Source organism: Metopolophium dirhodum, chromosome 3 (assembly GCF_019925205.1).
Source record: "Metopolophium dirhodum isolate CAU chromosome 3, ASM1992520v1, whole genome shotgun sequence".
NCBI lineage: Eukaryota > Metazoa > Arthropoda > Insecta > Hemiptera > Aphididae > Metopolophium > Metopolophium dirhodum.
Genome location: NC_083562.1, coordinates 2,825,078 through 2,837,269, shown reverse-complemented (window position 1 = coordinate 2,837,269; position 12,192 = coordinate 2,825,078). Strand labels below are relative to the sequence as shown.

Here is a 12,192-nt window from a genome sequence, read left to right as displayed (position 1 = left end):
ATTTTTATGCGCACAAAAAATCACAAACTTATTAGTTATTATATTTATTATGTAGTTAGGTGGATACCAGCTATTACCAATAATCAGACATTCTCGTGTGATATGACGTATTGACGTGTTTGCATGGCATTAATGATAATAAGGCTAATGATACCTATAATAATAATAATTGATTATTGATTAATCAAAAATTATAATGCATATTATTACAAAGTGATTTCTAATTAGTCAATAGATTATAAACTATAATATAATAAATACACCGATTATCGATACACGGTGGAACAAAGTATAAAATAGTAGGTACTGCTATATACTATTATAGTACCTAGGTACTAAAACTATAGTAACCACCTACATATACTTTCTAGGAATATATTAATTGAATGTGTAGAAAAGTAGCTAGGATTTTTAATGCTCATTGCAATAAGATGGTTAACATTTTTTTTACACTCTCGTATTTATAAGCGCAGTAAATAAATATGAAAAAAATCCATTACATCGATTATTTGGTGCAGGCATATATTATTAATTTTCCTATCAATAAAAAACTAATTCATACTATAGAGATCGGATTTCTTGTTTGAATTTAATTAATTTAGACTAGACGAAAAAGAGTTCAGAAAATTAAGCATTAATAATAGACCTACACAAATATAACCAAGAATAAATTAAATTACCAACACATTTTCAAAATGCTATAATAATAAGCAATAAGACACAAACATAATATGTGTAATTTCCCACAAATTATCTTTCGTCTATATTCTATAAGACGGTACAATTAAATCGATCATGGTGGACTGCACGATGGCTACTTCTATTTGACTAAATATGTAATATTGTGTAGTGCATTATTACATTTTAAACAGAAAACGAAATTAAGAAATTAATTTCACATACTAAAATGTTGGTTATATGTTTTTTTAATCATAATATTTATCCGGAAACGTACGTTCCTAATTTATATTTTTCACTTCCTATCTCCAAACAATGAAACAGCTGGTGAAAAGTAACCCCCGATAAACGCACATTTTTGTATAATTTTATTACGTGTAAACACGTACCTATTGGAGATTGTTCCGGTGGAATTCATTATTGACCGAACAAATGGACAGTGTCGGTATTTTAAATTCTGTAAAATTAGTAGGTATGTTATTATTTATGTTAATTACAATGATTAGTGTTTGTTTTATTTCTTAATACACGCGTTTTCGAAAACCAATAATAACTATGAAATTACCGCGTTCGATTACATAAACTCGTGTATAATGAATATCTATCAGATCTTAAAGCATACAAAATGTGTGTGTGTGTGTGTGGGACAAGTGTACCCAGATATCTACTATAACCATAAACATATAGTAATCTATCATCTATACGTGTAGACTATAGCGATGATTTTTTAAAAATGTTTAGCTCGCGTAAGGTTTTTATTTTTGTTTTTGACCGGTATATTATAAACATAAGTATACGCCTATTATAGTGCAGGTATATAAACATTCCAAGTTTTCTAAAATCTCTCTCACTCTGTTATACCTGTATATCATATTATATTAAAATAGCTCGAGCTTTTGATTTTCGAATGGCCGCCGTCGTTTTTTTCGAACGGAAAATAATTTCCAGCGACCGTCTATAATAGTATAGGTAGGTACCTCCTATTCGAACAGAATAACAGGTTGCCTTACATTCCATTCACACAATACCTATCGTCAATATTTCGTGTATTCATGACAATATAATAGCTTCCTATGTGTTTAAAACATTACGCTAATGCACTATACGCCGTCGAAAAACAAAAATAAGTACTCATTATAAAATCGACAGCGCGCATTACCTATATATAGTAAACCGCACTATATTATAGCCACGGCAAAGTCGCGTCGTTTCATAACGAATCCTAAATATGTAAATACAACTATGAGTTGGCTGAACAGTGTGCAGGAAGACCCGAAGACACAGTCCATTATTTTATAACAAGTCTTGTTCGCAAAGTGCATCGAACTATCGAGATTCCCCCTTGAGCAATATTTGCGTATGGAAAGTATTATTTCTTTTACTTGTTGTATAGTCAATATTATACACTGAACTGAAGTAACAATCATAACCACTTGGTTATTGTGATGCACGAAGACAAATCTCACCCGTGTAGCAATACTTTGATAATTATTACAATAAAAAAAAAAAAAAAAAATGTTGTATTGAACGCTTGCTGCAGATAAAGGTGCCTCACGACTGGGAAATGTTAAGCTATTGTTTCAAAATCAAAAAGTGATATATTTGAAAAGTGAAGGTATTCGTGCAAAATATATATTATATTATATACATGTAAAATGTAACAAGAAAATAATTATTGAGATATAGTTCTAACCACGACGAAACAGGAAATCCGAATTTGGAGATGGGTAACTATAAAATATAGTTACGTAAGACGCATGTATGGCATATTTTATAAAAAACAGAACATTTCATTCGTAAAGTAAATTTATTATATATTATGTAGGTACTCATGTAGAGAACATTAATGTCTCTATCTATACATGTGTATAATGTGTTTAAAAATGTCTGTCTGTCCTTTATGCGTTCCTAAACGGCTGGACCAACATTGACTTGATGACATTTCTTGTGTGTGTTTGAGTGGTTTCCGGAATGATTTAGATTAAATATTGGACTCGGTGGGCCTATAGCCTGGGGTGGTGCTCAAACGGAGATTTTGAAATTTACGGTGGAAATTTTTATTTGTAAATGGTCGCTATTGGTCAGGGCCTAAAATTAAGATATTTTGCTACTGCACACCTAATTCCACACCAAAATATTTAAAAAATAATGAACATAGCCCTAGTAGTGCACATAGTACATACCACATATAAGTATATAACTTCATTGCATAATTGTTTTTACTATTTATTAATAATATTAGTTATAATAAACACAATCTAAGACAATCTCCTATATAAGTCCTTGGTACCTATATGGCTATATGACTAAACATTTTAAAACTAAAAACGGAATAGCTTGGGTTAATATACTTATTAGAATGTGGTGTAGTTGGTACTATTTTTAGTGTTAGGGATTTTAAACGAATACAATATGCTAATTGGTAATTTTCAATAATCAATATTGAATATCAATCAAATAAAAATTTATAAAAGCCGAAAATAAGTACTGCACGCTTTTAAATTTGCTACTGCACATTTAATATTAGCTACTACACACAATTTTAGGCCCTGCTATTGGTTATATAAAAAAAAATGTTTGGAAATTAGTATTTATTATTTTATTGGTTGCCATTGGTAAATCGGGCAGATCAGGTGCAAGCATGCATCAAATTGAATTTTCGCATATTGCCTACCAAGGTGGCTGAGTTGCACTTACTGCAGCGAGTTACACCCATAAAAAGTTGAACAATCACAAATTTCGCGAGATCAGTTAGTATATTATATATTAATGTATGTTTGTTTAGCCGAAGTTAATGAACTAAAAAACTAATGGACCGTTTTCAATAAAAGTTATATCAATAGATTCTTTCATACTTGGATGATGTTCATAGCTTATTTTATCAACCCATGTCCCATTATAATATATAGATATTAGGTAGCTAATAAAGAGTTCACATACCTATGCATTTTTTTTTCAGCTTACGAAAACAGAATATTTATTTTGTATATTTAAATGGTTACCACTGGTCACACATATAATTAGTTGCTAACCATTATTACTATTACAATTAGTAGAAATATGAAATATACATTTTTTTTTGCAAATGATATATTTATAAAAAAAAACGAATTTTTGGCGTGCACGGGCAACACCGTGTGCGACAGCCGACAGCTATAATATAATAAGTAGGTATATTATCAACATGAGAACTTTGTAGTGTACACAATTTAAATTTACCAAGCAGTTTAACATCCTGCAATATTTACTATCGTCTTACTACTTGTGTGTTATCTTTAATTTCGTCCAAGGAAGTACCACGATTAAATCGACAATGCTTAATAATTATGATTTGACGGTTGGGCAACCATACAGGCTATTAGCGATTATTTCAATCACTGATTGTTGATATGCACACAAGTCTACAACACGAATTAATTAAGGTTTAACCGTTAACTATGCACATTGCACAATTTTTTAGATACGAATAACGAAGCACATCGTATATTATATACACAAAGTATAGAACACAATACAGATATGGGAATATTTATAGATCTAAACTGGAACCTTATCGTTTAAACACACTCAGCTGTCGCGTTCATGTGCTGATTAGAGTCATAGACATCCATCTCAAAACTTAGTGATTTAAATTTGTATTTCCAAACCAGAAATGGAAGTCAAGTAACCGACGAATATGACGAAAAATGTTTTATGTTGTACATAATATGTATATATATAGATTTCGGTTCTCAACAGTCAACACACATAATACATTAAGAAAATTATACTGCCTAGTTAAATGGTATAATGGAAATCAATCATAATTAATTTTCGAAACTTTAACAGTGAAAATACCTTCATGGTATCCAAATTATATTGATGATATTGCATAAAGAAAGTAGGAACCAGGAAATGATGTACTTGAAGACTTTGCTTGTCTTTACTTGTTTGTTAATAGGGTTTAAAGTGGATTTTTATGTAAATGTAAGTAACGTAAATTAAAAAAAAATAAAATAAAATCTCTAGACTGTATGTGTTTTTGAACTTTTAGTAGTTAAAAATCAAAATAAGTATTATTGAGTATCGCATCTAAATAGTGATCTATACGTAAGTTAATATTTTCTACGAATATAAATACGTATGTTCGTATACTACCGTTTATAGAATGCCACATTTTATGGACTTCAGACCGGAATAAAATAAGAAGTACAGATTATAAATTCAAACACCTAATCTTTTCAACGGATTTTTACTAATGCATAATATATGGTTATTTGTTGGTTAACTCATTATTTTTTAACTTGTTTTCAGCATCCAAGTTTACCAAGTTTTATCGGGGCGCTTGTACAAAATTATATCTCGTCAATAGACATAAATATATGTCTTAAAAATATGCCACTGTTTTGAGATCAATAATATTAGTTTTCTTGTGGTTATATGAATGCTAAAATAGTTGTTTTTAAAATGAAAAAACGTGATTGCAAAATTTGAATAGAAAAAATTTAAGTGGACATCGAAGGTTTTATTAAATCATTAACAAATATTGTTTAGCTTTATCATGAAATTATTCAACGTTGTTATTCAAAAGCCCATGCATTATGTGTTGAATTAGGTTGTACGCTTATTGTTAATTTTGTAATAATACCTATAGGTGGTGTATTATAATATACATTACGTTTTATTTTTCTTAACACATAACTTCTGTTGGCTTCGGCTAGTTTTGTACGAGCCAATAATAATCGTTAGGTACTTATTGCATGATAAATATAAGATATATTGGTCATGGGTCGTGGGTCATTTGATGATTAATAATAACACGATTGTTTTCAAAACATGCTTGATGAACATCTTACTTAATTTATACATGCATATTGGACTATATCAAAATCAAGTAGGTACTATATAATCAATAGAGAAATAATGAAAAAAAGTCAACTATTGAAGTATAGAATTATAATTTATTTTTAATCACTGTAGTTTGATAATAAAAATAGATATTCATTTTTAATGTCATAAGTATAATAGTACAAAATATATACTTTTATGTTCTAAATGTGTGCTATACTGCTATTAAATTAGGTACCTAAACTAAGAAAATATAATTTAAAATTTTGATTTTAAAAATCGGTATTACTTTTTATGGCAATCAGACGATTGTTTTTATTTAAACTCCAGTTGTTTGATTGTGTTATGTTACTGTAGATGGTTTTCATTCATTTTGTTTAAGATGTTGATACATTCAGTTTTATACATTGTATATAACTGTGTTTTTGAGGATATTAAAAATTATATTTTTCTTACGTAAATATTATTTAAGAGCTACAGACTATAATATTATGGACTATAGACATAAAGATATTATGTAAAAAAATATTTAAATCCATTATTAAATATTACAATGTATAGCTCTGGTCTGTGATCATGGTATATCGTATAAACACTGAATATTATGGTTTTCTATAAGCGCAAAGATATTATTAAGTAAAAATTATTGAAATTCACTGTTAAATATTACAATTTGTTGCTGTGATCAAGGTATAATTATTATCGTACATACCGTTAGTAAATGTTAAGGTTTTTGAACATAATATGGTTTTATTGAACGTAGGTATTTCGTACCCATATTATACCTACTATTATTTTGTATAGTGATGTATAGTAGGTAATGTTTGGTCGCACAGACTGTTAGAATTCTTGACGAGGTATAGAAAGTGTAAGTACACGATGGAAGTAGGAAACATGGTTAACCTTCGTTCAAGGTTATGGATTGACTTTTTTTGTTCACTTTTACCACACAGGATATGACATGGACCGACGAATCAATTTAAAGAATCTGGAGACACATTGATGATTGAATATATATAGAAGTGTAATACGTACAATACAAAACAACGGTATATCATAATTTTCTCTCACAAATATTTTAAGTCGAGATATTATTATGTGTAAAAAATAAAATGAAAATAAAACTTAATACAATAAGGTATATAGACATGGCTTGTTAAAATAAAAATGTATTATATTTTGATCGAAAAGTCTCGTTTCAACTAAAATTTTTATAAATACCTAAACCAGTCTATTTTATTGGAAAAATTCCTCCACTAACCTTGTCGTATTAACATCGTTCCCCACTCATTTTCTTTATATAGTAAATTACTCGATATTCAAAGCACACTTAGTTTGCATACTTAAAATAAAATATAGACATTCGTTTTTCGTGAACATTTAATTACGTTTTAAAATTGTTTTTGATGTTGAACATTTTTACTCGAGGGAAATAATTTATACTTGAATATTTTGTATATGATATTAATATATAATACTCATTACTGATGGCATATTATAAATTAATATTTTTCCCGTTCACTCGTTTACATGTTCCTCGATCACTGCATCTTATAATTTCAAATCTGTTTGGAGCGGTGTGACAAAAAATATTTAATGGTTTATATAATAGATAGTTACTATTAAATGTCATAAATAGACTCATAATTATTGTAAAACCAATAGTCCTTCTTATGCCACACTAAATAATAATAAAAGGTTTTTATACAAAAATATTTTTTTCCGATTACCTATCTATACGTTTATCAACCAAATAATTAAAGCTCATAAACAAATTGACAGGCATCACAGCCGAATATTTAAATGTTTCTTTAATTAAAGATACCTTTCATGGCTACGAAATTTATTATGTTATGTTTAATTTTCTTTTGACTAAACGTGAGATATCGGTACCTATGGTTTTGAACCTGTCTAATGTATATGTAAGTACTTCATGTAGGCTTCCTGCAAGGACATGGATATTTTATACACTATAATATTATGTAGGAAATTGATATAAAAATTAAAATTAAAAAAAACATAATGTAGATGTTGAACAGCTATCATTAGGTTTTATTCAAGAACGTACAATATTTTAAATGTACTCAAGTGGTAAATCAATTATATTTAATATTTTCTGTAGGAGATAGGTAATAGTACCTACTTCAGGTACTCGTCCATAGTGCATATAAGTACGTTTTAAAAAAAAATATCTGTATTGTGGTTACTGATTTTATCGTTGTTAGTTTTGATCAAGTTATGTCATAGATTTATTACTTGGCTTATTTATATTTTCTTCATATACATTATATACCCATAAACTTTATGCTATCCCCTTTGTTGTAACATAAAACTAACAATATTGCATTTGCAATGTTAATGACGAGAAACCGGTTCACTTGTCAAGGAAGCTAAGGTACGTTTGAAAGTAAAAAAAAAAAAAAAAAAACAAAACAACTGGTTTTGATCAACGAACTCGAAACCCATGCGAATCACTTAAAGTACCATATAGGCTTACACGCCGTAGGTACCTATACACATGACTGTATGATGCAATTGATCGAATCCTAATTTCCAAAAAACAATCGACGTAAAACAAATGTTGTCGTGCACACATTAACGCGTGTGTGTAATGCACAATTCAAAAGAACAAAACCCAACTAGAATTCAATATCCATGACACAGTTTGAAATACTACTCTACAGCAGAGCCTGTACATGGTAGGCGAAACCTTGAAATAAGATAGGTAGGAAGACGATCATCACACTATTCACTATTGTCATGCATTATTACAATACGAGTTAAGGAAAGTATCAAATTATTATAAACATTAGTTTTCAGCTTATATAGTTATAAATCTCGAGTCTTAACTTATTAAATACCTACAAATCTAGTGTACTCAAAACCGTCGGACTATAGCCAAGTGTTGAATTTGAGTGCGTCGTTGTTTTTTTTTTTTAACAGGTCGATCAAAAACTATTTGAGAGTATAATATTGTGATAGGATTATATATATATTTTTTTTTAAAAGCACGAGTAATTAATGAGACATGTTAAACCGCTGCACTTGCTTACATTTTTGCAATCAACTCAAAAGATCTCCCAAGTACCATCCAGTTCAAGGACTGTATGAAACTGTATTGTACTCTACCCGAATACATAAAAGCTATTAATATAATAAAATTAAAATAAAACATAATTGGGTAACCAATAACAAACACCTCCTTACAACTCGCCGTGCTCCAGAATCCAAAATATTACTAAATAGATGTTATTGAATAATATTATTGAACTTGTTTAAAACTTCGTTGAATTCATTATGATGTACGGCCGTACAGGATGATGTACTCTAAGGATTATTATCAAAAAATCAGTTTTGTTATAAAATATTTAAATTCACTAGTTGTTTACCTGTAGTGCACATACACCGGGTTTTTGTTTACTAACAACTTGGACAGAGTTACTGAAGGTAGGTAACTATTACATTAAAAATGATGTGAAATAGCACACAAAAAAGCATGCATGCTAGTTAACCCGAGTGAATAACATTTCAGCTTGCATACAATATGTGGAAGAATATTGAGAATTCCGATTTTTAACATTCACATTATTAAAGAATTAATGATGCACAATGGGTTACGCAGGATCTTCACCTCTCAATAATAACATTAATAATGGGACAACAACTGATTATTAAACTCGACGTATTTCACCTTTGAATGAGGCAAATTATCAAGTTGGCACAAACTCGCATAGCAAGTAACTGTACAAAATTAATTCTTACGGCACTTTTAAATTAGCCTCATTCGAGTTTTAATGCCGTGTGGAAAAAATTATCAATGAAAATAATATAAAATACTCAAAACATAGACAATAATGCAGTATAATTAATTTATATGCGTCGTGTTTTAATGCCGGCTATACCCTATTACTTGTACCTACCTAATATTGTACGGTCCCAGAGTTTATGTTTGATATTTTGAACATTTCGATTATTTTGAGTAGGCGTGGCCGAATGTTACAACTAATTTACTAAATCAGAAATTTAACGGTACTTATCATTTTTGACTTAAGAAATATTATGTTAAAATAGTTCGTCAACAACAATATATAATTATACCTATTATCGTATAGTTAGTATTTTGTATGATATTCAAAACGAAATCATCTAAACTTTAGAGTTTAAACTTAAAAGTTTAAAACGTTCACACATTCTCGTGCGTTATGTTTTATTTTATCTCAACGTTCCAATTAGATAAAAAAAAAAAAACTGTTAAACAAACGTGTACACAATGCGCATTTATGGTTTAACTCAATTTACTCAATAATATTAATATATCACATGTATTATTATGTTGTAGATATTATCAATACTTATTTGCACAGTAATTGTTCCGATATACAGTTATTGATTGATGTTTTTTTCAAAGTGGTATAGAAAATACAGCCGGCCTTTGCTTGCTAATCTTGTGAGTTTTCGCAGATTTATACGAACGCTGATTCCACAGAAAAGGGGAAAAATTAAAATAATTATCATATTATACTTATCAACGTAGGTTAATTGAAATGAAAAAAAAAACGATTGTACGCATGCGTATTAAAATATAATAATATGACGTGTACGATCGATCGTGAGCAATATAGTTATATTATTTTTTCGAACTAATAATCGTCTTCCGTTCATGACATAATAGTCTGTCGCACTATAGGAGGTGCCCATACATCATAAACGGTCGGATAATGCTTTCCATTTCTCCGGGCTGATAATAAAATACGAACGGTCTAATATTTAATGCATCGATCCGAGTTGTGACGGGAGGGAAGTATTATAATGTATATAATAATATATAACATATTCCCAAATAACGGTAAAGGAAACCACGCAAAAAAAAAAAACTTTGACACGAGACAAACGAACCAGTTAGAAACTTCCGAATCGTGTTTAGCCTCAAACAATATTTACGCATTATTATATTTTTATCAACCCACCACGCGGGTGCATTAGTCGGACCGAAAGTAAAAGTAGTCACGACCGTGTTCATAAATATATATATATAACGTTTATTTTATAGTAAACTTTTCGTTGATTCGGCTTACCGTTTAGAACACCAAACGAATCTTCGAATTCCATGCTGAGACACCGGTGCCGAACTCGTTGCATGATATACTTGTCGAACAATAATAATATGTTACGTACACCGTCTGTACTGTTATAATATTATGCTAAATACTATAGTGGTATTCAGACGCGGACGAAATTCGGTCGCACAACGATAATGGAACTCGGACGGGCGAATAATGCTTGTAGAATAATCAAAAAAATCGCGTCGTCGTCGTCGTCGTAGTCGTTATATTATAATTGTCGTATCGCCATCATCAAATAAAATATAAAATTATAAAACGTCTACCGCTTTGTGCCGACCCTTGCCACGCTGCATCGCGATCAAGACTGAATTTCAACTATTATAAAACTATTGATAACCCGACCACATGCGAGCCCGTACGCACGCGATTATGTTCAAGGCAAACGTATAATATTTCGTATGTACACCAACTACTCGTTTTCAGACCCGGTCGAGCAATAACAACAATGCCGTATATTGCATTATTATAAGCAGAAGCCGATCTGTTCGCAAACTGCCTCGTTAAATATTACTTAAGCGCGGACAATTTCCTTTTTTTTTACGTTTTTTTTTTTTTTTTTTTTTTGACATTGAAAATGAAAACGCGGAAAATGCACTACAATAATATTGTACAAGATAACAAAAGAAAAATAAATCCTTTTTCGAAATTGAATACGTCGCCGCGACGATTTCGTGTGTACCTACGCGAAAACATCATTAAACATTTTCGGGAAAAAAAATTATGCTAAGGTTAATTGATTCTTAATGCCACCGCCACGACGCTGCAGAATAAGTTACGAGTGTGATGCACTACAATAATATGAGGTGTACCGCGGTACTTACTATAAGTTTGTCGAAATGAATGCTATAAAAACTTTTAAGAATTCAATTGGTTTCGTAGGCGGAACAAATATGTATCGAAACCTTCGAAGTAAGAAGTTACGTGAATAATAATTATGGAAAGCAATATAATATGTTTTATTATAAAATACGTAATTTATGACGTTGCGTAGGTGTATCGTCATCAGTATTCACTAATAATATTATAATACACATTAGGAACATGTAATGTTACTAATTATAACGATATCTTAAAATTTAATTTTTAATAGGTAACGTTTCACGAAAAACATAAACTATTATATTATATGTAACGAAATACTCAAATACGTAATCCGTGGTAACAGTGTTGTGAAGTGTTTCATAAAATGTATTTTATCTGGGAAAAAATTCTAAATACTATTCATCATGTTGTTTGGAATAAAATGTAAACAGTGAAGTCTTAAACGGGGATATTTTCAATCTTTTATGATAATATTATAAACTTATGTTATTAAGTTTGTTGCATAACCGCGAAAAATGTAATTTTACTTTTCTATCCAGACTTGATAATTTTAATTATTCCGTGTAATTAATGATTTACGAACGCCCACATAAATACTTAAGGGATCAAATGTGTGTATTAATAATATATTTTCTTTGTTTACTCGAGGAGAAATTTAAGAAATGTGTATCCCACGCTACCTTATAAAACGCTTATCGTTCAAGTGGTGTGATGATAATATAGAAGTGAATAAGTTTCTCAT

At 29.8% G+C, this 12,192-nt stretch overlaps 1 protein-coding gene across 3 annotated transcripts in view; it reads right to left on the bottom strand.

Annotated features, from left to right (window-relative positions):
* Positions 1-12,192, bottom strand: part of LOC132942047 (cerebellar degeneration-related protein 2) — a 43,065-nt gene that overhangs the window by 16,478 nt on the left and 14,395 nt on the right. Inside the window, exon 1 of one of the 3 annotated variants that reach the window (XM_061010337.1) lies at positions 10,581-11,735. The exons of the other annotated variants lie outside the window; for them this stretch is intronic. Coding sequence (XP_060866320.1) covers positions 10,581-10,644 — 64 coding nt within the window. The 5' untranslated portion in view covers positions 10,645-11,735. Of the gene's footprint in view, positions 1-10,580; positions 11,736-12,192 lie in introns of those variants that run through there. 3 annotated transcript variants of the gene reach the window in all.